Source organism: Strongylocentrotus purpuratus, unplaced genomic scaffold, assembly GCF_000002235.5.
Source record: "Strongylocentrotus purpuratus isolate Spur 01 unplaced genomic scaffold, Spur_5.0 spur5_scaffold_7, whole genome shotgun sequence".
NCBI lineage: Eukaryota > Metazoa > Echinodermata > Echinoidea > Camarodonta > Strongylocentrotidae > Strongylocentrotus > Strongylocentrotus purpuratus.
The window spans coordinates 2,641,761-2,668,957 of NW_022145613.1; the positions used below are offsets into that span (position 1 = coordinate 2,641,761).

The 27,197-nt window shown below is 37.2% G+C and overlaps 1 protein-coding gene across 2 annotated transcripts; it reads right to left on the reverse strand.

The window, feature by feature from the left end:
• Positions 1 to 744: 744 nt before the first annotated feature.
• Positions 745 to 27,197, reverse strand: LOC100890548 (heparan sulfate glucosamine 3-O-sulfotransferase 1). 2 transcript variants are annotated; one of them, XM_030973997.1, is made up of 2 exons: positions 26,864 to 27,197; positions 745 to 4,147 (listed from the first exon to the last, which is right to left on the reverse strand). In XM_030973997.1, exon 2 carries the CDS (start codon positions 4,057 to 4,059, stop codon positions 2,833 to 2,835), a length of 1,227 nt encoding a protein of 408 aa, XP_030829857.1. In that variant the 5' UTR covers positions 4,060 to 4,147; positions 26,864 to 27,197; the 3' UTR covers positions 745 to 2,832. The 2 variants fall into 2 exon arrangements, with proteins under 2 accessions (XP_030829857.1, XP_003724549.2); XM_003724501.3 differs by lacking the exon at positions 26,864 to 27,197 and adding an exon at positions 10,794 to 10,970.

Here is a 27,197-nt window from a genome sequence, read left to right on the forward strand (position 1 = left end):
GTATGGATTACTCGTTTCAGTGTTGGTACTGAACTGCCCGTCATCCAGTGGTGTGTACGCGTACAATTTTGCCAAATTTTTGTTCCCTTTTTAAAAAGTACACACCAAATCGCGTGAATTGATTTGAAATTTTCTTAGTTTGGGGAGGGGGATGGTCAGGGGGGGGGGGGGCACATCCCCACTCAGACACCCCCCCCCTTCTTTCCGCGCAACACAAGGGCGGAATGCTGCGCTAACGCGCCGCTTCTGTCCGTCTTTCATTGTGCCCACTTTCCAAAATTCCTGGATCTGTGCCTGATATTGTGATTGTATTCTCATAGGACGATATTATTATTAGTTGCAATTGATCTTGATTGTAAATATGATATTTTTGTGAAATAAATTGATATCCGTGAAGTGTTGATTGTTCTAATGTTCTTTGTGGTCTATTGTTTTTACAGAAATGTATGATTAACACCTTTTTATTGAAGGGATATTCATTGCGGGTTTAAAATTCAATATCTTATTTATCTGTCTTGCTCTCTCTCTCTCTCTCTCTCCCTCCCTCCCTTTCTCTCTCTCTCTCTCTCCAAAAGCTCTTCGACTCTCTTTTTTCTTACTGTCTTTCTCTTCCCTTTCCCTCTCTCTCTTTCCCGTTTTCGTTCAATATCTAATTATCTAGCTCCTCTCTTTCTCACTACCTTTCCTCTCTCTCCTTCTTTCTGCATTTGAGTGTACTGAATCAAGGACTGAAGAAACGAAGAATTGTTTATTAAAAAACGAAAATCTTTAATACCATATGTATAAAATTATGTACAAACATTCAGCATTTGAAATTCGATGATACTCTCACTGACCCTATACCCCCACATACGTATATACACACACACGCACGCTTGCACCTACACACACGCACGCACGCACCTACACACATGTAATACCGTGCGTCCCCCAAAAAAACTATACACTTTTGAAATGGCTGCCGAATAAAAAATATATAATTATGGGGGGAAAGTTTTATATGTATGCTCAATTGTGTAAGCTCCAAAGGATTTACCTCTCACAAATTGGAAGGCTAATTCCTGCGCAACCTAATTTTCATACCCTTTACAAAAGTGAGCAGTGCTCACCCAAGCATTAATCCTTTTCAAACTTTCTGGTGTCATATGAAAGTTGAGTTTATGAGCTTTCCATACATATAAAACTTTTCCCCCAGAATCATAGATTTTTTATTCGACAGCCATTTCAAAAGTGTATAGTTTTTTTTTAGGGACGCACGGTATATTCATATACACTGTTGCAAATAAAGGTGGAATAATTTTCGACACATTCCTCTGTTAATGAGTCCAAATTGCAGAGGTAAAATTAATTCACAACTCAACATCCTCTACGTAATCTAGCCTTTTGTTTGGCGCTACACATGCAATATATTAATATTTTATATGCTCATTATGATCCTCGCAATGGGCCAATTTCGTAAAGTTACCAAATGTTATGCACAAGTCTTTGTAAAGTGCCTCAATACAATATTTCATTCACCTGATACGAATAATAGTATTTCAAAAGACAGAATCCGAACTGCATACATTAGTTGTTGCCGGGTAGGACAAACACCTAGCAACACCACTTAATATATGCAGTTTGCATTTTGAATATTGAAAAACTATTATTCTTATCAAGTGAATGAAATAATTTGTATTGAGGCACTTCACAAAGTTGTACAATGTAATCTGTTTTTAAAGTGAAATGAGGAAAATTCTAAAATGTTTTCTACCCTTCCAACAATATCACTTTTACCTTGAAAGTAAATGTAATACTGCATGTAAAACTAGTGGAGGACATCTAATTGAAATGGCTCGACTAAAATTATGTTTACATAATTATACCTGTAGGTTAATGTCAGCACATTGTCCTCTATACATTAACAAAAGAGTTACAAACCCCGATGATTGTCCTCTCCTTTCGGAGCATTCCAACCACGCCCTCGATATAAAAAAAACGGTTACAAACCCCGGTGACTTTCCATTCAAGAGCGTCCTTTAAAGATAAACTTGAGTTCTGGTTTAAAAAAAAGATATTGAATTCTCACAGAATCAAACGAAACTTACACTGAATGTTCAAGATTACAAATGAATGTCATTTGCCAAACAATTTTGGTCGAATGTATACTTGCTGAGTAATGATCTTAGAAAGATAAGGAAATCAAGGTAAGTAGGCCCGACACCATTTGTGTAGTCCCATATCTTTCAGGGTACAGGGCTTGCAACTGAACAAAGACTGGGCCAAATTTATTATGATTTTGATGATTCCAGAATCTTGCAGTACACACCAATACTTACATGATACATCATACAAGATCAACCTTTTCTGATCTATTCCACACCATTTTTTTCACAATTTTTAGTAGGACATGCCGGATAATTAAATTGTTTTACATTATTTTCCTGTATGAAAAAACAACAATAAAACTACTACTACTACTTCTACAAATAATAATAATAGTAATAACAATAACATTGATCATAGTAATGTCAAAAATAATAAGATAGTAATAATAACAATAATGATAATAATGATAATGATGATGATAAATGGTTTGCAAGATGAACCACATTTTGGACTTGGTATAGTAACTAGATTGGCCAGATCTCCCTGCATGGTCACTGACAGGTGGTTATCTCATCAAATCAGCTCTCAATTAAAATAAGAAAAAGGGGATCGTGGGGGACCAACGGGTACCTCTTAAGCATTGTTTGCTATAGAGGGCGAAAGTAGCTAGAACTTAGTGCAGACCCGCGTTAAACCCTACAACTTTACAATCGTTCCAAATGTTTCAAATTGTAATTGTTATATTCAGTAAGAGTTCGTCCAGCTAAGTTCTCGCTCAAGAACCTTGACAAGTTTCCGATTAAAGGGTCTAAAGTGATCCCTCAGCTTTTCCATTAAGTCATCACTGACCTCTTCGTGCGGCCTCCCCTTGTTACCTGTCATACACATCTCAAAAGGATCTCGAAGGCAGATGAACCCTTTCGTCTCGTTGAAGAAAAATTTATCCTCGTCAAAGTAGCGATCAATTCCCAGAAATTCCTCGACTCTTTGGAGACTTGGGAGGGGGTCCTGTGTAAACTCCTCCCCGTCCAAGACAAGGATTTGATGTCTAGGATATATGCGGTACCACTGTTTAAGGTATCGAACATATCGACTTGTATCGAGAAGACGATTAGCCGTTTTGAGACTACCATTTGGAAAAAGAACCGACTCACGAAAGGTAGATTTGATTTCATATTGTGGAGCAGAAGAATGTTCTTTGACGATGGGTAAAGTACCTGAACTTTTTACTTTAATAGCGAGCATGTGCATATAGTTTGACACTGCACGCTGTATCGGTTCGCGCATGATTATGATAAATTTGATATCAGGCAAAGCCTCTCGAAGTCTCTCTACGACTGGTATCCTGTTGAAATATCCCGCGGTTTTCTCTATTGCGATCTGATCTGGGGTAGAATAAGGCATGACTTTCTTGTATTCATCAAATTCTTCCACCTTGTGATGGTTTGCAAATTTTAATTCCCTCTTTGGGGAAGTGATAGCCGGGTGGATTTCAAGGTAGGCCTTTAGAGCCGTAGTACCGCTCTTCATGGTTCCTGGAATGATCGCATCGGGTCTGCGTTTCTTGCATCCTCGTGCCCACCGAATATCTTGGCTTAAAAGTATGTTTTCGGGTGGATAGACATTGGTGGCTTTCTTGCAGTAGCATCCATGGTCAATTTGGCCATCCTTACACACGCGTTCCTTTCCGGGCTGAAGGTACATGAGGCTACTGGTTACAGGTGATTTGATCCTGATAGCCGGGGCTGTAGTGACAGCACTGACCGACAAATGCTGCTTAAGAGCACGAATGGCAGTTTCTACATCATGTTCACAAGAGCACTGTGTAGAATTAGCACCAGATGCCATCGCGTAACGCAGTTCCCGTGTAGAGTCAACAGATGTCTGGTACGCTATGAAAAATCCTAGCATCAGGAGAGCGGTGATGGCCGCCATTGCGGCCTCTGATCTTCCTAATAAAGTTGGGGCCATTGTCGAAACAGAAGGATTAAAAAATGTAGAAATGAAGCGTCTCTCAGCTATACGTCTACCTATACTCTGTTCATTCTGATAGACTGGGCTGCAGATAGAAGAAATAAGATATTAAAGGAGAGTGAGAGGAGACACAAAGACGGACATAGAGACAAAGTGAAGATACATTTAACAACTAAATTATTCATACCTCTTTTAAATTTGATTATTTTGTGTTTTTCGTGACTCAAGAATGAAAGGTAGACTGGTTGAATTAGGGTTTTCCTGAATGAATACTTTGAGAGGTAAGCTTTAATATGTGGCACTCTAAAGAAACATACATCGGTACAAACTAATTTTCACATAGATAAAAAAAAATATTACACAACTTGGAAAGAGTATGAATAATTTAGTTTTTAACTGTAGATATCTGAGACAGAAATTGCAATTCGAAAGGTTAGGACGAGGGGCGGAAAGACGGATTCATAGAAATATGGGAGAAATAGAGAGGGGATGTGGTTATCAAAAGAGAGAGGGAGGGAGGACAGAATGAAAAAATGCATACACACAAAAAGAATGGATAGCTAGTACAGGATACGACGAAGAGAAAAGGGGATATGATACGCGAGGAAAAAGGGTGCACATAATGAACTTTACATTCGATATGAATATACACGTGCGTGTGGGTCCGTGTGTGTGTGGGTTATCTGAAGAAGAAAAATTGAAAAGCAAAGCCGTACTATCTAAATTCCTTCATAGTCGTTCTTGGGTTTTTTTTCTTCTTCTGTATATTTAGTCGGGGCAAACTGAGAGATTGTTATAGCGCAGTAAGCATCTCCAAACCGATTGTACGATGTATTATACAGTGCGTCCCAGATATTAAAACGAAACCGAGAATCATCGATGTTTTATCATAACTTAATCGCAATTATGATTAATAAATGACAATTATTTGTAAAGCTTAGATCCTCCTCTTCCATTTGATAAACCCATATGATACATATTTCACGCATGAAAGATTAAAAACAATTTGAAGACAGGAAACTAAAAAGTCATTTTTAGGGCGGTATCTAAATTTCAAAGAGAAAATCACATTTCTAGAAAGTTCATTTTCTGTCCTTTCATATGACACCTCAATCAGGAAAAATGAGCCAGGAATAACAAAGTTCTGTTGGTTTAAAGTAATGCTTGCATTTCCATAATTTGATTAAACGAATTCGTATTCACTTGCTGCCTGCCGTAGCAACAAACGGAGGTGGCAAAAGACTTAAAGGAAACCAAAACCTTCATACTAAGTTACTTTTATTGTAAAGTTTAAGATATTTGAAAAATGTCAGTGAAAATTTGAACAAAATCGGGCAAGGAATAAGGAAGTAAGAGCTTTTTGAAATGACTAGTCACTAGAGGGCGGTATTCAATTTGATGACATCATCTGTGGACAACTCTCCATGCCTTTTGTACATCAAATTTCATGTTTTTCCTTCTTTCTTGTGATTGAGATAATGTACTCCCCTGAAAGCAAGATATAGAATGCAAAATGATATTCTACTTCACATGTTATGAAGTCGGATCAAGAACACAAATAAATACGAAGAAAACAAAAAAATTGTGAAATTTTATGTACAAAAAGCATGGAGAGTTGTTCACAGATGATGTCATCAAATTGAAAACCGCCCTCTAGTGACTAGTCATTTCAAAATGCTCTAACTTTCTTATTCCTTGCCAGATTTTGTTCAAATTTTCACTGATTTTATTCAAATCTTTTAAACTTTACCAGAAAAGTAACTTAGTATGAAGGTTTTGGTTTCCTTTAACTCCATTTCGTTGACGATCAGCCATGCATCAAGCCTTTCGTCTTCTTTGTGCATGGCTCATCGTCAACGAAAGTAGTCCGGCACATCACATTGACAGTATATGTATAGTGATCACAACTTTTATAACTTTATTATAGTTAGTCAGATTTAATTGAAACTTTCATCATTTTGCTTCTCTGATTTTTTTGCTTTCTTTTATGAGTGGTGTTGTCTATTTGGGTTGGATTTCCCTTTAAGTTACACTGCTAAACCGACTGATGTTTCGGCCATATGGTTGTAAATGTGAGGATGTCTTGTATATCTATGTCTTTGGTGTCACCAGGGTGACGAGGCTATGTGACAAGAGCCTTTCTTCTTTACGAATCCTTACAGCGCATTGTGTTACGTAATACAATATAAAGGCAATCACTGCCTGTGTAAAAGACAAAAAAAAAACGTTCACTTTCAATACAAAGATCCCATGCACGCTCCAGTGCACAATGATTAAGCGCATATAGTGTGCATACATTTGATACTCTACTCAATGTACTTTTTAATAGCATGGACATGGGAATTGAAAAGGGATCTCTAGTATAAGGCACCGTTGTTTTTTTTAACATATACCAAATGTGTCCACAAAAGGGTCAAAAATGAAATTATGTTTACTTACATGTACTTCAAACGTGTATTTTTAGGATCAGGACCATTCATATTTTTGAGAAATGCAAATTTTGGAGCTTAATCTATCTCCTTATTTATTCACCCCGGTAAAATTGATCAATATTGATCTAACCCTTACCCTAACCTAGCATACCCATATATTTGTGTCGAAATTTTGTTCTCGCTAGAGTGGTCTACTGTATATACAGTGGCGGATCCAGGGGTGGGCCGAAACGGCCGCGGCCCCCCCCCCCCCCCCCCTATTGGCGGCGCAAAAAAATTGAGAAGGAAAAAAGAGGGGAAAAAAATGGGGGAAAAAAAGAAGAAGATAAAAGAAAAGAGAACAAAAAAGTAAAGAAAAGAGAGAGAGTTCAAAAAAGAGGAAAGAAAAAGAAGAGAGGAGCCGGGGAGAAAGAAAGACAATGAAATGGCACTAAAAATTAGTGACAGTAACGACGAATAAGGGAAAGACAAGGGGAAGGGGGGGGGGGTGCGTAAAGGCGGATGCATTGAGGGGAGGGGGGAGGGGTGACTGGCCGTATTCTTATTTTTAGGTTATGCGAAACTGAGTCTAAATTATGCTTCTTTTCAAAAAAATCTTAGCATGCTTGTTTATGTTAAGCCGGAGTGCATGAAAAGGTTAGTGTAGAAACACTTTTGAAAAGGCCGCGCCCGGCCCCTCCAAAGAACGGCAGAATGGTAATCCATAAATAATGGATTATTATGGGGTCATTCTTGATGGCTTGGGAGTCGTTAAAAGGAGGGGGCCGGCCCTACTAAAATGGTAGTGACGGTAACGATGGATAAGGGAATAAGGAGGAAGGGATGCACATGCAGGCGCGTACGCAGGGGGGGGGGGGGGGTCGAACCCCCCTCAAATTTTTGTCAAGTTGTCAAGTTGGTCCTGATGTGTATAATGCGTAGACCAGGGGTTCTCAAACTTTTTCTTTGACGGTCCAGAAGCGATTTCTATGAAAGCTGTAAGGTCCGAAATGACACTTGTATACTGAAGATAATGAGGCTTGTTTTTTGGTCTATATCTGATCCAAGGAGAATTGTTACAGTTTAAAAAAAAACAGAACCGCCAGTGCTTCCACTCGTTTAAATAGAGTTTCCTGAAAAATAACATCCAATATCCTGGAATTTGAAGTAATTTTCTTAAAACTTTCAAAATGCCTCTTACGTGGATTTCTTATTTGGATGAATCGCTTTGGCGTTTTAATATATATTAATTATTGAGTGGGCTTATTTTGCTTTCTAATGGATCCATACAACATGGCAGAGCTTGAGGGGCATGGCAGAGCCTTTTCAAGAGAGAAATTGTCTTTAGGAGAAAAAAAGAGGTTATTTCTAAAATGAAATGAAAGGGTTATTGACTTTCAAGAGAGAAAATTGTCTATAAGAGAGGAAGAGAGGTTATTTCTAAAATGAAATGAAAGGGCTCTTGTCAAATAGCCCTTTCATTTCATTTTTTCTCTCGAAATAAACTCTCTTTCTCTCTTATAGACAATTTTATGAGATGGAATCTTCAATCTGAAGCCTTTTTGTGCTCTTTGAAAATGGCACACTGAATGGGGCAGTGCAATTTAAATTCCAAGGGATGGATTAGAGTTTTTATCGCTCTTGAAAGTCAAATAGCCCTTTCATTTCAGAAATAAGGCTCTCTTTCTCTCTTATAGACAATTTTATGAGATGGAATCTTCAATCTGAAGCCTTTTTGTGCTCTTTGAAAATAGCACACTGAATGGGGGCAGTGCAATTTAAATTTCAAGGGATGGATTAGAGTTTTTATTGCTCTTGAAAGTCAAATATCCCTTTCATTTCATTTTAGAAATAAATTCTAATACATTCCTTGATATTTAAATTGCGCTGCCCCTATTGTGTCCTCTTTTTAAAGAGCACAACAGAGCCCTCAGATTAGGCAGCAAGTAGCAAAACAAACCCGTAACACTTGACACAACATTCAATGGGATGATGCCAATATCATTGAGTTTGAAACGCACTTTTGGTCAAGAATGGTAGAAGAAGCATCTGCATAAAAAAGACGAATCCTTCACTGAATAGGGATTCTTGCTATACACTTTTACCTTTGTGTAAATAATAAAAGGTCCACGGGCGTGGTTGTTAGAAGCTTAAACTACATAAAACTCTCTCCAATTTTGCAGGGGGAGAGCCTTTGTCGGGAGTCTTTAATAATAAAAGGGATAAATCCTTCACTGAATAGGGATTCTTGCTATATGTTACCTTTCTTCGCTCCAGTGATCTCGAGGCAGCAGACAGCAAGAAATTGTGTAAATAATTTGCTGTTGCCGGGAGTCTTGCATGGGGCGGAGCCCCAGGAAGTTCTTGAACTTTAAACATTTTTAGGAAATTCCAAATAGTCGTCATGAGCGATAGAAATTGTAATTTCCTCCTTGAGAGTCACATAACCCCTTTCATTTCATTTTAGAATTTAACCTCTCTTTCTCTCTTTCATATAACTTCTGTTTTCGTATTGTTGTACTTTTGTCCGCAGACTACTTAAGCACATGTCGATCAAACTCAGTCGGTAATGTAATATGTAGGCCTAAGTGTAAAGTAAAGTTTCATGTTCTTCCTTTTTTCTTTCTTTCTTTCTCTCCCTCTCTCTGTCTCTCTCCTTTTCCTCTATCTTCTTTTTTAAAAACATTATTCTTTCTTTTCTTCTCATTTTTCTGTGTGTGACATGCGTTACGCGTACGTCTATCAATGTCTTAATATGGTAGATTTACATTTTCCCTTTGTAGGTGCATCTTATTCCAGAAAGTGCCCTATTTTGACGGTGCCCCCCCCCCATGTATTGATCTTGATAAAAATAACTTTCTCATTAATTCTATTTCCAATATATCTAATACTTGCACTAATCTCCAATATTAAAAAAAATCGTCTACTTTCTCTCAAGACAACATTATATAAAGGATTCATTAATGCAAGGCTATCTCGCGAGTAATCTCTCAATTTCTAACTTCCTGCATTCCTCATCTCCCAGTCTCCCTTGCTTTAATATTCCTCGTTACTTCCTTCCAATTGAACTCCAACTTAATTGATGTTATACACTGTATCTATTCTTCAACTACAGGTAGATGCAAATGTTACTCAAAATCCATTATATAAATCACACTCAGGATACAGCCAACTGACGAGAATTGCTTCAATCTATATTTTACATGTATCATTATGGTTTTGGCTATGGTTATGGCTATGGTGATGAGTTGTCTAGGTAACATGTTGATGTGTTTGTTAAAATGTATTACCATGGTGCACCTTCTTGGTTGGGTATGTATTAACGTAAGTTCGTGCCTTTACATATCACAGTAGAAATCAATGTTTTATATTTGATGAAGAATAATATTAATATTTGGAGATTAGAAACACAAACAGTTTCCATAACCGTTCAAGTGTTTCAAGAAAAAGTTAAGCAAACTTTCTCCTGGATGTAAATTCACACTAGCGTATAGCACTAGCGAGCTCTCCGATCTAGGCTAGACTCTTCGCGAGCGGTTTCATTGGAATTTTAAGCGGTTTCATTGGAACTAATCGAGAAATTCCCCTCGCTAGCGTGTAAATAAAAAATACGCCGGCCGGCCATACGTAAATGGCAGTGACGGTAACGACGGATTAAGAGGAAGGGGTGCATACGTGAACTACAAGCGTATTGGGATGATCATACTATCATTTTAGAGTGTGCAATCTGGGTCGGAATCCAGCACAATATATTTATAAAAAAGAAGTTCACATAAAAGCACTCATGATAAAGCCGCGCCCGGCCCCTACAACATCATTTTGGATTTTCAGATGATGGGTCGGGTGGCAGAGGTAGGGGGCAAAGTTCGCCCCACTCTTTAAGTACCCCCCCCCCAAAGGGCCACTTTTACTTTGTAAAGAAGTGCCCCTTCCCCTTTTTAACTCGGATAAGTACACTATTAAAGTACAGTGCTTCTAATATGACCTTGTCAGTATTGGTAAGTTTAAATAACGGTCTGCGCGAATTTCGAATTTCCGGCCCCCCTATTGGAAAATCCTGGATCCGCGCCTGGTATATACAAATACGATAACCCTTTACTGAGAAGAAATTGAAAATATTGTGAGGGAGTTCATCCATAACTCAGGTTCAATACTGTGCCGGCATGAGCTTTCTAGAAATGTAAGGAATACATACTTTTAAAATGTTAGAAAGACATACGCAAACTTTCCAATGAGGCATATCGATGTACGTTGCATGCTTATACATTCATATTAGTCATTACGAATTTATGCTTATAAGTATATCTTCAATCCCCTTACCTGTTGCAATTGCGTAGCTGCTCTTTATGTAGGATTATCTTCTTTGATGAAACGCGTCGAATGAATATTCTCTACAGACTGGATGTTGCATGTGGGTAAGAAATTGAAAACAAACTCTTGTGAATTGGCGTCGCCTGTTCGATTATCCGGGCACCAGCTCCAGTTGTCTCCATCGTTGCTCGAATTGTTGGTGGCGCTCTTCTCTGCTTATTAGGGTGACGTCTGAATTTCTCAAATATCAAATTTGAAGGTTTGTTTAAGGCACATAGCTCCATAGGGTTACGTGTTAGAGCGTAGTTCGAATTAGTGTTAATTTACCACTGAATTTTTGTTTATCTCTAACGTTTTCACCTCCGACATTTTTTTTACCTCTGCCTGGCATCTTTACTCCTGAAATGTTTTGCTTTTGTATCTTTACAGCTGACGTTTTAAATCCGAACTAACAGTTTTGACGCGAATAATAAAGAAAGGTTTTTATTTATATTTTATTTTTCGGGTAAGACCGATGCCCCCCCCCCCCTCCCAACGTTCCAACCCCTTCCACTTCCCTCATAATCACGCTGCGACAGTGCCTGCCAACGCCACTAACCTTTAGTAGTAAGTGTACTACATAATATGTAAAATCTCTCTCTCTCTCTCCCCCTATCACACCCTTTCTATCTCCTTCTCTTTCTCTCTCTCTCTCTCACACACCCTCTCCCTCTTTCTCTCTATCTATCTCTCCCATGTCAACCTTTCCCCATTCTCTCTCTCTCTCTCTCGCTCTCTGTCTCTCTCCTCTTTGTTTCTCCCACTCACACCCTTTCTCTCTCTTTCTCTCTATCTAGTGCTCTCTCCCTCTCTCTTTCTTCCCTGTCACCCCTTCCTATTCTCTCTCAATCGCTCTCCCTCAACTTATCTCTCCTTTTTCTCTTTTACTAGCCCCCTCCCCCAATTTTGCTTTATATATGTATTTCTTACCTCTTTTTTGTAGGCCAAGAACAAAGACACTTCCCATAAAGACATACTTTGCTTATGAAATCTTACAACAATCTCATAACACCCCCTATAACAGGATTTCTCAAACTTTTTCTTTGATGGTCCAGATATGATTTCTTTGAAAGCTGTAAGATCAGAAATATAGGATGCCATCACCTGAAGATTCTTATGATCGATCCTATACCTCAACTTAAGTAGAACAATGTACAATATGATTGCTGGAAAGCCGGGCACGACTCAAACATTGCTCAATTTTGTTTCAGACTTAGACAATCTACATATTATTTTTACAGTAATAACACTTGTATACTGAAGATAATGAGGCTTGCTTAAGATATATAACTGATCAAAAAAAATAAATAACAGTTTTGAAAAACAGAACCGCCCAATTTCCTGGAATTTGATGGAATTTTCTTAAAAATTTCAAAATGACTCTTACGTGGATTTTTGTTGTATCTGGTTGAATTGTTATGGGCAGACCAACGTCATACGACTTGTCACACAGTACCAGATAATGAACATCAAATTGCAGATTTTGCAAACGACAATTTATACTTCATTAAGAGGAAAAGGGATAAAACTATACATAAAACTAGCCCTTTTGGATGGGGTCCAGAGTCGGAGTACAAAATAATACAGAGAATGTAATTATATATGTACGAATTATTTAATGGGGCCTTTTTTGCGTTCTAATGGATCCGTACAACATGGCAGAGATTGGGGACCTGGCAGTGTCTGAATTTTTGAATTTTTAAAAATTTAGGAAATTCAAAAAAGTCACGAGCGATAGAATCTTGTATTGTTGTTCTTTCGTCCGTAGATTTCCTAGGCACTTGTCGAGGCAACTTATCGGAAATGTAATCCTGTAAGTGTAAATTGAAGTTTCATTTTCTTCCTTTTTTCTTTCTCTCTCTCTCTCTCTCTCCCTCTCTCTACCTCCTTTCCTCCACCCTCTATCTTATTCTCTTTTACATTATTCTCTCTTTCTCTGTTTAGGGTTTAAGAGCACTTCTTTCTTCTTTTTTTTTTTTGGGGGGGGTCCAATTTTTTAGAAAATATTTAACGGCGACTTAGTCTTAGCATTTCCATAATTTTATCGAACGAATTCGTTTTCACTGAGTGACTGCCGTAGCAACAAACAGAGTTGACAAAAGACTTAACGAATATCTTATCATTTCCTCATCGAACATGAGGAACAAGATCAGCTCCATGGACCTCCAAGTTGGCAATGTGTCTGTCTCTCCTACGGTAAGCGCCCGTAACCTTGGGGTCTACTTTGATCAGTCCATGAAAATGGACAGGCATATTTCACAGGTATGTCAGACTGCTTACTTCCAGCTTCGTAACATTGCATCCATTAGACCATTGCTTACGAGGATGGCAGCAGAAAGCCTTATCCATTCACTCATTTCCTCTAGTAAGACTTGATTTATGTAGCAGTCTTCAAACTGGCCTTTCTACTGCAACCTTGAACAGATTTCAAGCAGTACAGAATGCAGCAGCACGTTTGCTTACTGGGCTAAGGAAGCATGACCACATCTCTCCTGTCCTGGCTGAGCTACATTGGCTTCCTGTCAAGAGCAGAGTTGATTTCAAGGTCCTGCTGCTCACATTTAAGGCAATTCATGGTCAGACCCCAGGATATGTGTCATCTTTAATCGAGCGGCGTCATCTTCGCCCTGGACTTCGCTCATCTGGCCTTACTCTCCAGGTGCACATTACTCATCTCAAGGGATATGGAGACCGGGCATTTTCCTCTATTGCTCCTCGCCTGTGGAATTCCCTCCCATCATCTATTCGTGAAATTGACAACCTGGACCCCTTCAAAGCTTCACTCAAAACTCACATCTTCCTTCAGACATTTAAATGCTAATTTTATTGGAGGAGCTCGCGCCTTTGAATGTTTTTTGAAACAGATATAAGTCTGTTGTCAATTCTGCATGTTGTTATGGCAGGCACCCAGTGAAAACGAATTCGTTTGATAAAATTATGGAAATGCAAGCACTACTTAAACAAACAGAACTTTGTCATTCCTCGCTCACTTTTCCTGATTGAGGTGTCTTTATGAAAGGGCAGAACCCCAACTTTCTAGAAATGTGATTTTCTTCTTGAAATTCAGATACCGTCTGCCGAATGAATTTTTGGTTTCCTCTCTTCAAATTCATTTTAATCACTCATGCGTGAAATATGCATCATATGAGTTGCATCAAATGAAAGAGGAGGATATAAGCTTTCCAAATATGTGTCATTTAGTAATTATAAATGTGACTAAGTTATGATAAAATATCGACAATTCTCGGTTTCGTCTTTTCTGGGAGGCACTGTAGTACACCTGATATTGACAAGAAATGACAATTGGAGTGGGGCGGGAAATGTATCTTTAGTCATGGTACTAGCCAAAGTACAGGAGTTTTGGTATTAATAAATGGTAAGTTAGACATTGAAATTAGTGACACTTGTGCAGACATAAATGGAAGATATGTATTGATTAGATGTAATATACAAGGTCAGAAGATGTTGCTAGGAAATGTTTGTTTTCTTACTGGAAATAACGAAGGGGAGCAAATAAAATGTTTAATGGATTTAAGTGAGTTGTTGTATAGTTAGAAAAAGAGATTGAAAAATTGGAAGAGAATTTACTATCAATCAAGAATGTACGTTATAAAGATATCCTTGAACAATTGAAAATTAAGAAACAACAATTAAGAGAATTTTATGACTATATTAATGAAGGTTTGAAAATACGATCAAGGACCTCATGGTATGAATGTGGAGAGAAGAATACAGCATTTTTTTAAAGTAGATATTCATTGATTTTAAAAACTAACTTTATGTTCATTATTGCAAAGTTTAAACTTTGATTCGACAAGATTATCAAAATTTAATGCTTGGAAACATTCGAAGTAATGATTATTATAAGTTACAAAACGCTTAAAAACAGCCCGGGCATATAGCACCTGAAGAGCTCTCCGAACGTTGCTGAGATGTGTGAGATCACAGTATGGACATGACTTGCACAAGCAGACGATGCCCCATGACATCTCACACATTTTCAGTGCCTGTGTTTTCATCTTTTCTTGAGTTCTTTCTCTTACTTCACTACCGTCAGGCTAAATGTAGAATCTATTGCCTCACTCTAAACCCCGCGCATGGTTTTATTTTGATGACAAATGCAGCGATACAAAAATAAAGGAATTTGTCGCTTGTAAACAAAATAAGACGCCATTGTATATTCAGCTGCACACACCGGGGTATGTTCGGCGTTTCAAGAGGGAACAAATGCCGTCCTTGATATGATTCCGGGGTTTTTCAATTTGAAAGTCTGGTTTCTTTGATTGTTAATTAACCCCTATCCTGTGTATTTACAAGCAAAAGATGTTAGTTATCAGAATCGGGTCATATCCCGTTTTAAATGGTTTGACATGCCATTACATTTATATAAACTAAACTCATTATAATTTGACAAATAATAGCTTTGCAATTACGTTCATTCTCTATGAGATGTCGTCTGCTTGGGCAGTGTTGGTCCATATAGTGACGTCATTAAAACGTCGTTATTTTCCCGGCGAATCTCTCGTATATCCCAGCTGCTATGGAGGTGGTTGTATTTTTATTTTTTATTAATCACCCGATATGTAGTTGACCTATAACTTGTACGATGGCCATCTGTTAGCTTACCAGTTTCTAGTGATACATTAGTTGACAAATTTGTGATTTTCTTTGAATTTCACCTTTAACAGCTCATGGAAGCAAATAAATAGAAAAGTGTAATACACAAACTAAACGTAAACGAAAAGATTGTTACTGAGAAAAAAGAAATTGTCGAGGGAATAAAACAGTTTTACAGTCAGTTGTATACAAAAATAGAAGTTGTACAAGATGGATGTTTAGATTTTTACCCTTAACTTGCCAAAATTGAACGAGGCCTTAAGGGGTTTAGGTGAAGAAAAGATAGTAGAAATGGAATGTATAGAGATGTTAACAAATATGAAATTAAATAAATCACCAGGAAATGATGGCTTAAGTGTAGAGTTTTATCTTAAATTTTGGCCGGTAATTGGAGATCTAGTCCTTGCATCTTTTTATGAAGCTTTTAAACATGGAGAACTATCAGCCTCTCAGAGACAAGCAGATATCACCTTGATACATAAAAAAGACAAAGATTCAGACTTTATTAAGAATTACAGACCAATTTCTCTATTAAATGTGGATTATAAAATTGTAACAAAGATACTTTCAAAGAGATTGCAAGAAATTTTACCTAATATTGTAGCTTCTGATCAACTTGGCTATGTTAAGAATAGAAACATTGGATAAGCCATAAGAATAATAAATGATATGATTTTTCATACTTCTTTTTATAGTGAAAATGCTTTTTTGCCTTAGATTTTGAAAAAGCATTTGACTCCGTTTCTCAGTTTTTTCTATACAAAGTCTTAACATCATTTGGGTTTGGACCACTGATTGTTTTGTAAATGGGTGAATGTACTTCATACTAATACTGAAAGTTGTGTTGTGAATGGATACACATCAACAGGTTATTTTAAGGTTGAAAGAGGAATTAGACAAGGAGACCCATTATCTCCATACTTATTTATTTTATGCATTGAAATTTTAGCTCATATGATTAGAAATAATCAATTGGTAAAAGGAATTTGTTTTGGAAATACAGAAATTAAGCAAGTATTGTATGCTGATGATATAACAATCTTCATGAAAGATATGGGTTCAGTTAAGGAAATAGAACATGTTTTAGAAGTTTTTTTTAATAAAATATCAGGAATAAAGTTAAACAAAGAAAAGACATATATTCTGCCCCTAGGCCCACAGGTGTCTAATCATACATTTCCGTTTGGGAAGCTTGTAGATGCTGTTAAATATTAGGTGTTTATTTTTCAGTACATGTAGATATCAAGGAAAAATTAATTATAAGGAAATATTGAGCAAATTAAAAAACTACTGACGTGGTGGAAACAGCGTGACTTAACTTTAATGGGTAACATTCAATTGATGAAAGTATATGAATATTCTAAATTGACATATGTAACATCACTAATGCCAGTTCCAGAGTGGGTATCCAAAGAAATGAAAGTAATATGTTTTGATTTCTTGTGGAGAGGTAAAGATAAAATTAAAAGGAGTACAATGATTTTAGACTATCAGCAGGGTGGGCTCAAAATGATGAATTTTAGGTTGTTTGTAAAAGCACAAAGAATAATGTGGATAAAAAGGCTTGTAACAGGAACTCAAGATATCAAATGGAAACAATACTTTAAATATTTAATGAGATCGATAGGAGGTAATTTAATATTTTATTGCAATAATTGGAGAGATACAGTGAAACTCATGTTACCTTCCTTTTATCAGAATCTTCTGAGAGCATGGATAGATATGAAAGAATATGTTAAAACAGAAGAGAGATACAGAGGGAATTAAATATTGTATAATAATTATTTTATTCAACTAGAAGGTCAAACCTTATTTGAGGAAACTTTGTTTTAAAAAAATATATATCGACTTCATCACATTTGTGATGAAAATTGAGAATTGAAACCTGAAGCTCATTTTATAATGTTAGGTTTGAGCAGAGTGGAAATTGATAAAGTAAACAAAATTTATAAAGTAGCCCCTTATGAATGAAAACAAAATGTTCAACCTTTAAGAAAGTCGATTCACACTGGCTTTAGTTTAGAATTTATTTTTTCAAAAAAAATGTTTAGATTTGAAGATTTAACTGCAAAAATGGTATATAAGAGTCAAATTAAAAAGAATCTAGAAACAAACTCGGCAGGCGGCAATTTAATGTCACTTTATAATATTTCAAGAAAAGAAGTAGAAAAGACATTTGTTCAACCAATGATGTGTACCTTAAGTAGTAAACTGCGAGAATTTCAGTTCAAACTGTTGCATAATATTTTATATACAAATCATCATTTACATAGATTCAGGTTCCATGAAAATGGGATGTGCTCATTTTGCAAAAAATTTGAAGAAACTTATTAACATGTATTCTTTGAATGTAATACAATAAAGGAAGTCTGGGGGAAATGTGCAGATAGACTTAATTTACTAATTCTGAAGAAATTATCCTGGAAAGAAATTCATATAGGAATAGATGACACTACTTTAAAAACAGAGCAATTATTGAACCACATTTTGATTTTGATTAAATTTATGATTTTCCACAGTAGAGAGAAGGAAAACCCTCCAAAAGCAAAAGAAATAGAATATAGATTATTGGAACATAGAAATGAAGAGAAAAAACTTTCATTGGAAAGAGACACCCTTTCAATTCATTTAAGGAAATGGGAAGCCTAGGAAAGTTTAGAATAAATGTGTTCTGTTTTTAATTGTCTCAATATACAACTTCCAGACCCTCCTCTCTTCTCTACCTTTGCTTTATTTTTTCTTCTTTTTTCTTTTTCTTTTGTCTGTTTGTTCGTTCTATGTTGGAGTGTGTTTTGTATACTGTTGTACTTGTTATGTGTTTAAATGTTGTGTGGGGCGGGGGTAGTAGGTGTTTTTTTTTTTTAGCTCTTTCTCTTTATATATATATATATATATATATATATATATATATATATATATATATATATTGTTTCCGAAGGAAATTTAAGAGGAAAACAAAATATTGTGGAAAAGAAATAATTCGAGATTTATAAGCAAACTGGTCGAGAAAATAGTACAACTTTATTTGCGATATTTCTTTTTTAAATGTGAAAATATAATTTTGTTTGTGTGAACATTTTTCATCTGTAAATGTGTAACTTTAGTTGTAACCTTGTATGCAAATGTAAAAGTTCATTTGCAAATTTATTTAGACCTATGTGAAAATTATTTTGTTAGTTTGTATACAATGTTATAAATTATGTACAATTTTCTTCATGAGATAAATGAATAAAAACCTATGAAAACAAAAACAATGTCTAAATATTTAATTTCCATTACCGAGCTAAGTTTTTCCCGTTTATTTTAAATTCACTCTTATCATTTAGCCTGCCTGACTTTAAACATATCCGTAATTTTAGTTTTGAAGACATAAACGTCTGTGATGTTTTATATATATATATATATAATGTTTTCTCTATGGACGGTTCAATAATTTGTAGTATTATCTGTTTCAATTGACCATGATCTTGATTGTAAATATCATATTTTTGTGAAATAAATTGATATCCGCGAAATGTCGATTAATCTTTGTGGTCTATTTTTTTGACAGAAATGATTAACAACTTTTTATTGAAGGGGTATTCATTTGCGAATTTTGAATTCAGTATCTTACTTGTCTCTCTTGCTCTCTCTCTCTCTCTCTCTCTCCATAGCTCTCCCACTCTTTTTTTCTTATTGCCCTTCTCTTCCACTCTCTCTCTCTCTCTCTCTCCCTCTCTCTCTCTCTTTTCTGTTTTCTTTCTATATCCAGCTTCTCTCTTTCTCACTCTCTTTCCTCTCCCTCTATCTTTCTGCATTTGAATGTAATTATAATCAAGGACTGAAGAAACAGAGAATAATTCATGAAAAAGCGAAAATTGTAATATGTATACACAATAATTATGTACAATAATTCAGCAATTGAAATTTGATGATTTTTGATGATATCATCACTCAACCATCTCCACACACGTATATGCACATGCACGCATCTACATACATGTTATATTATGTATTATATTCATATACACTGTTGCAAATGAAGGTGGAATAATTTTTGTCTTACCTACCTAGCAACACTTTTTAATGTATGCAGTTTGCATGCAGGTGTGGAAGTGGAAATGATATGCTCTGCATTTGTTCTGCCACACGTGTGGCTATAAACACTGCCTTTTCATAAACTGGTGAAGTTAAGTTAAAAAAAACAATTGTGCAAGGGCCCCGTTGCCTAGGCTAGGGCAGGCTAACTTACTAAGTTAGTCTATTTCAAAATTCACAACATTATATTATTATTGCAGTTTACTGAGAATTGAAAAATGTCAAAATACACTGTTTTACAATTGCAAATAATGCATTTAAACGCATGTGCCATTAAAAAAAATGGATGGAATACGATATCAAATAGCATTGTTTCATGAACCATAATCAATGCATTCAGTCATGTGCTGTTTCACAACAATGTCTTGGCACACACAGTGTCTTGTGACTTTTGAATTAGGCCATTTGGTCTTTAATCTGTGCTCATTTAGCCATACAGTGATGAATATTCACACAAAATGTACATAACACAACTGTATCAATATTGTGGTAAGATGACATTGTGATACATTTAAGGGTTATGAAATTATGAGCAGTTCTTTAGGGAGTAGTCATTTTGTGTGTTCTATTTACATGTATGTGTAAATGTAGTGTTACCACCTTCAAACAGATTGGCTCATTCAAATCATTTTTCTTTTAGGCAAATTTCAATTTTTAAAAAAAAACACGAAAATGCAAAACAAATAACTGATATATTTTAACTACTTTAGGCGTTTTTGTTAGGGGGGGGGGGGGGGTAAATTCGCTAGTTTTAGTATAGACGGCTTCAAAACCCATGAAATAAGAATGGATTTAACTATGACAAACAACCTCTTCAAAATACACTATTACATCATCTTTTAGTGCGCATGTATTATGTGCACAGATGTGCACCAGCTTCTTCTTTTGTTTTAAATCCGCCATTGTGTCCTGTTACAGTGAGACTGCACTACTTGTAGCTACTTGCTCTCTCTATATAGCAAACAATGCATGTTGGTCCCCCATGATCCACATTTTCATATGTTAGGTGAGAGCTGATTTGATGAGATAACCACCTGCCACTTACTCCTGGTCAAACTAGTACAGACGGGCTTTAATACCTTATATCGCTCACACAAAGCGAAAGGCGAGTTATAGCAAAATAATAAGATACTAATAATGATAACAATAATAATAATAATAACAATGGTAATGATGATGATGATAATGGTTTACAAGGTGAACCACATATTATACTTTTTAGTCTTTTCTGAAGCCCTACAACTTTACAATCGTTCCAAATGTTTCAAATTGTAATTGTGTTATTCAGTAAGAATTCGTCCAGCTAAGTTCTCGCTCAAGAACCTTGACAAGTTTCCGATTAAAGGGTCTAAAGTGATCCCTCAGCTTTTCCATTAAGTCATCACTGACCTCTTCGTGCGGCCTCCCCTTGTTACCTGTCATACACATCTCAAAAGGATCTCGAAGGCAGATGAACCCTTTCGTCTCGTTGAAGAAAAATTTATCATTGTCAAAGTAGCGATCAATTCCCAGAAATTCCTCGACTCTTTGGAGACTTGGGAGGGGTCCTGTGTAAACTCCTCCCCGTCCAAGACAAGGATTTGATGTCTAGGATATATGCGGTACCACTGTTTTAGGTATCGAACATATCGACTTGTATCGAGAAGACGATTAGCCGTTTTGAGACTACCATTTGGAAAAAGAACCGACTCACGAAAGGTAGATTTGATTTCATATTGTGGAGCAGAAGAATGTTCTTTGACGATGGGTAAAGTACCTGAACTTTTTACTTTAATAGCGAGCATGTGCATATAGTTTGACACTGCACGCTGTATCGGTTCGCGCATGATTATGATAAATTTGATATCAGGCAAAGCCTCTCGAAGTCTCTCTACGACTGGTATCCTGTTGAAATATCCCGCGGTTTTCTCTATTGCGATCTGATCTGGGGTAGAATAAGGCATGACTTTATTGTATTCATCAAATTCTTCCACCTTGTGATGGTTTGCAAATTTTAATTCCTTATCTGGGAAAGTGATAGCCGGGTGGATTTCAAGGTAGGCCTTTAGAGCCGTAGTACCGCTCTTCATGGTTCCTGGAATGATCGCATCGGGTCTGCGTTTCTTGCATCCTCGTGCCCACCGAATATCTTGGCTTAAAAGTATGTTTTCGGGTGGATAGACATTGGTGGCTTTCTTGCAGTAGCATCCATGGTCAATTTGGCCATCCTTACACACGCGTTCCTTTCCGGGCTGAAGGTACATGAGGCTACTGGTTACAGGTGATTTGATCCTGATAGCCGGGGCTGTAGTGACAGCACTGACCGACAAATGCTGCTTAAGAGCACGAATGGCAGTTTCTACATCATGTTCACAAGAGCACTGTGTAGAATTAGCACCAGATGCCATCGCGTAACGCAGTTCCCGGGAAGAGTCAACAGATGTCTGGTACGCTATGAAAAATCCTAGCATCAGGAGAGCGGTGATGGCCGCCATTGCGGCCTCTGATCTTCCTAATAAAGTTGGGGCCATTGTCGAAACAGAAGGATTAAAAAATGTAGAAATGAAGCGTCTCTCAGCTATACGTCTACCTATACTCTGTTTATTCTGATAGACTGGGCTGCAGATAGAAGAAATAAGATATTAAAGGAGAGTGAGAGGAGAGTGAGAGGAGACACAAAGACGGACATATAGACAAAGTGAAAATACATTTAACAACTAAATTATTCATACCCCTTTTAAATTTGATTATTTTGTGTTTTTCGTGACTCAAGAATGAAAGGTAGACTGGTTGAATTAGGGTTTTCCTGAATGAATACTTTGAGAGGTAAGCTTTAATATGTGGCACTCTAAAGAAACATACATCAGTACAAACTAATTTTCACATAGATAAAAAAAAATTACACAACTTGGAAAGAGTATGAATAATTTAGTTTTTAACTGTAGGTATCTGAGACAGAAATTGCAATTCGATAGGTTAGGACGAGGGGCGGAAAGACGGATTCATAGAAATATGGGAGAAATAGAGAGGGGATGTGGTTATCAAAAGAGAGAGGGAGGGAGGACAGAATGAAAAAATGCATATACACAAAAAGAATGGATAGCTAGTACAGGATACGACGAAGAGAAAAGGGGATAAGATACGCGAGGAAAAAGGGTGCACATAATGACCTTTACATTCGATATGAATATACACGTGCGTGTGGGTCCGTGTGTGTGTGGGTTATCTGAAGAAGACAAAATGAAAAGCAAAGTCGTACTATCTAAATTCCTTCATAGTCGTTCTTGGTTTTTTTCTTCTTCTTTTGTGTATTTAGTCGGGGCAAACTGAGAGATTGTTATAGCGCAGTAGGCATCTCCAAACCGATTCCCAAACCGATCGTACGATGTATTATACAATGCGTCCCAGAAAAAACGAAACCGAGAAATTATTATCGATGTTTTATCAGAACTTAATCAGAATTATAATTAATAAATGACACATATTTATAAAGCTTTGATCCTCCTCTTTCATTTGATGCAACTCATATGATGCACATTCACGCATGAGTAATTAAAAACAATTTGAAGAGAGGAAACTAAAAAGTCATTTTTAGGGCGGTTTCTGAATTTCAAAGAGAAAACCACATTTCTAGAAAGTTCATTTTTTGCCCTTCCATATGACACTTCAATCACGAAAAATGAGCCGAGAATAACAAAGTTCTGTTTGTTCAAAGTGATGCTTGCATTTCTTTAATTTGATTAAACGAATTCGTTTTCACTTGCTGCCTGCCGTAGCAACAAACAGAGTTGACAAAAGGCTTCATCTTTCTTCTTCTTTGTGCATGGCTGATCGTGAACGAAACGGAGTTAAGCCTTTTGTCAACTCCGTTTTGCCTGGATTACATTTGCCCCGGGCGCCGTACGATAAATTAGTCTACGATTTGTGTTTACATTATCAACGAGCATCGTGCCATTTATTGTATAGGCCCTAGGGGGCAGGCCGGGGCAAATGCGTACAGAGGCTGCTCGGAGATTGTACGGAAATCGTGCAATTTGAATGCAGTAGCCGTGCAGTCTCCGCAGCCTCCGCACGGAAATCGTACGGAGCCCGTGCAGCTTCCGTGCAAAGGTTGCGCGGAGATGACTGCTCAATATCACGGATACTGCACGGGCAGCGAGCAGCAACCTTGCGAATTGCGATAGCTGTGCAATGGCCGTGCGAATGCCCCACGAGTCTACAATCTCTGTAAGATTTTTTTTTTTGCCCCCATGTTCACCGAAAAATCGTACGTTTGCTGCACAATCAGTGCGAGGCCTCCGGGCGATGCCCGTGCGGGGATTGTGCAATGCCACCTACGACATGTATACGGGCTACGGGCTTACGATATTTTCAAATTTGTTTAACTTCTCGCGAAACAAAATCGTAAAGGCTGCGGAGCCCGTGAATCCGTACGAAAATCTCACGGCCGCCTCCTGCCTCCGCACAGAGGCCGCACGGAAAAGGGGATACGGGCAGGATACGGGCTCCGTAGACTAATCGCAGGCCAAATGTAATCCAGGCATAAGTTGCTTCGGCAGGCAGCCAGTGAAATCGAATTCGTTTAATCAAATTATGGAAATGCAAGCATTACTTTAAACAGACAGAACTTTGTTATTCCTGGCTCATTTTGCCTTATTGCGGTGTCGAATGAAAGTGCAGAAAATGAACTTTCTAGAAATGTGATTTTCTCTTTGAAATTCAGATACTGACCTGAAAATGACTTTTTGGTACCCTCTCTTCAAATAGTTTTTAATTACTCATGCGTGAAATATGGATCATATGAGTTCCATCAACTGAAAGAGGAGGATCTAAGATTTACAAAAAAAAAAAAAAATTGTGATTAAGTTATGATAAAACATCGATAATTCTAGGTTTCGAATTTTCTGGGACTCACTGTACAGGGCAATCTAACCCTTGAAATAAGTTGATTTGTATGAAAGCAGAAAAATAACAGGAACAGAATGGCAAAAGTTAGAAATGAATCGGACCAAAATTAAGGAAGTTATGAATGTTTGAAAAATGAGATCAATAATTCGGTCAGTGGATTGTGACGTAGGACTTGGATAACTCTCCCATTTGCCGTGTACAAAAATATCATTAATTTCTGGTTTCTCGTAAGTTCCTTCTCCCTTTGGGCACTACTTAAAATATATTGTAAATAGCATATTATTACAGGTCTTCTAAAAAGGAATAGACCATTCTGAGCAATACATTTTTGAAAAATTTAAGACCAGTTCGTAGATACAATCTGAGCATGAGCCGATAAAGTTGTAAACCCCACCAATATGAATACGTGCTCATGTTATGTAATCATTAGGGACTTTTAGATTTGCGTGGACTGAAACGTGTGACGTCCATTCAAGGCAGTGCATTAAATGGACGTCGATCATAGCAATCCCCATTGTCTTCGTGCGAATCTAAAAGTCCCTAATAGGGACTTTTAGATTGAGTGGACGAGAACACGACGAACGCCGACTGATCATGCGTGTCAACGTACTTAACTGCCAATGGTGACTACAATTAGAAATCTTTTAGATTGCACTTGACGATATACATGCATGCAGGAAGTAACACTATGAACATCACGGACAAAGAAAGAGGACAAAATATACAGTTCCTCATTCTACGCTCAACAAAAGAACATCCCTTAATTCACTGCTATTATGTAGAACAGGTGAATATGCATGTGACACCCGTTCTACACATTTTTACATAATAGCAGGGAAGGGATGTTCCTTTGTCTACCTTAGGAACTGTATATTTTATGCGCACGCGGCATACTAATACCTTGAGCATGTAAAGGCGCTATATACATACCAATATGTATGTATGTACTAGATTTAGGAAAAATCAAGGTTGACGCATTCTCGATCGCCGAATGAGATGACGTAACGCATGCGCAGTACCTTAAAATGACGTCACACGTTGCAGTCAAAGCTGTCGACGTGCTAATCTAAAGTCCCTGTTATTCATGTGTGCACCTACGGTACATTCTATGATACAAGAGGGCAAACAAAAGCTATTCATGAAGCACATACATGACTTTGGCATTGATTTTTCTAAAATACACTAAGTGGGACTTCTCCATGATCTGTGGATATTTGGGGTCATTTGACCCATGTGCTAACTACGAAATGGTGTGAAAGTAGACCGGCACTACATCACATTCACATTACCGTTTCAGCCAATTCGAAGTTCCCATACGTATAGTGATTACAACTCCCAAAACTTTGTTATATTTAGTCAGATTTGATTAAAACTTTCACCAGTTTAATTCCTCTGATTTTTCTGCTTTCTTTTATAAGTAGTGTTGTCTATTTGGGTTGGATTTCCCTTTAGCCTCACTGCTAAACCGACTGATGTTTTGGCCATTTAGTTGTAAATGTGAGGATGTCTTGTATATCTATGTCTTTGGTGTCACCAGGGTGACGAGATTATGTGACAAGAGCCTTTCTTCTTTACGAATCCTTACAGCGCATTGTGTTACGTAATACAATATAAAAGCAATCACTGCCTGTGTCAAAGCAGTCCAAAAAAAGACCCCCCCCCCCAAAAAAAAAAAAAAAAAAAAAAAACCCATTCACTTTCAATATAAAGATCCCATGCACACTCCAGTGCACAATGATTTGCACACATAATAGGGACTTTAAGATTCGCACGAAGACAATGGGGATTACTACGGTTGACGTCCTTTTAATGCACTGCCCTGAATGGACGTCACACGTATCAGTCCACGCAAATCTAAAAGTCCCTAGTGTGAATACATTTGCTACTTGTACAGGTTACTCAATGCAATGTAGATTTATATCATGGACATGGGAATTGGAGAGGGATATCTAGTAATCAATACATGTTTGGTTTGGAATAGATCACGAATATGCACTCCTGTAAAGAATATGAACTTAGATATCAAAATGAAATATCAATGGTGTCGAAATGTTGTTCTTGCCACAGTGGGGGGAAGAGTTCCATATGTATCCCCGGTAAGATTGATCTATATTGATCTAACCCTAACCCTAATCCTAACCTAGCATACCCATATATTTGTTCTTTATTTTAGTGGGTGTACATATATGGAACTCTTGCCTAAAGTGGTCTACTCTATACAAATACGATAACCCTTTATTGAGAAGAAATTTAAATATTGTGAGGGAATTTGTCCATAACTCAGGTACAATACTGTGCCGGCATGAGCTTTCTAGAAATGTAAGGAATACATACTTTTAAAATGTTAGAAACACATACGCAAATTTTCCAATGAGGCATATCGATGTACGTTGCATGCTTATACATTCATATTAGTCATTAAGAATTGATGCTTCTAAGTATATCTTCAATTCCCTTACCTGTTGCAATTGCGTAGCTGCTCTCAATGTAGGATTATCTTCTTTGACGAAACGCGTCGAATGAATATTCTGTACAGACTGGATGTTGCATGTGGGTAAGAAATTGAAAACAAACTCTTGTGAATTGGCGTCGCTTGTTCGATTATCTGGGCACCAGCTCCAGTTGTCACTATTGTTGCTCGAATTGTTGGTGGCGCTCTTCTCTGCTTATTAGGGTGACGTCTGAATTTCTCAAATATCAAATTTGAAGGTTTGTTAAAGGCACAGAGCTCAATAGGGTTACGCGTTAGAGCGTGGTTCGAATTAGTGTTAATTTACCTCTCACATTTTTATC

Excerpts from the sequence above, each read along its gene's own strand:
- LOC100890548 (XM_030973997.1), bottom strand. The coding sequence starts at position 4,059 with ATGGCCCCAACTTTATTAGGAAGATCAGAGGCCGCAATGGCGGCCATC.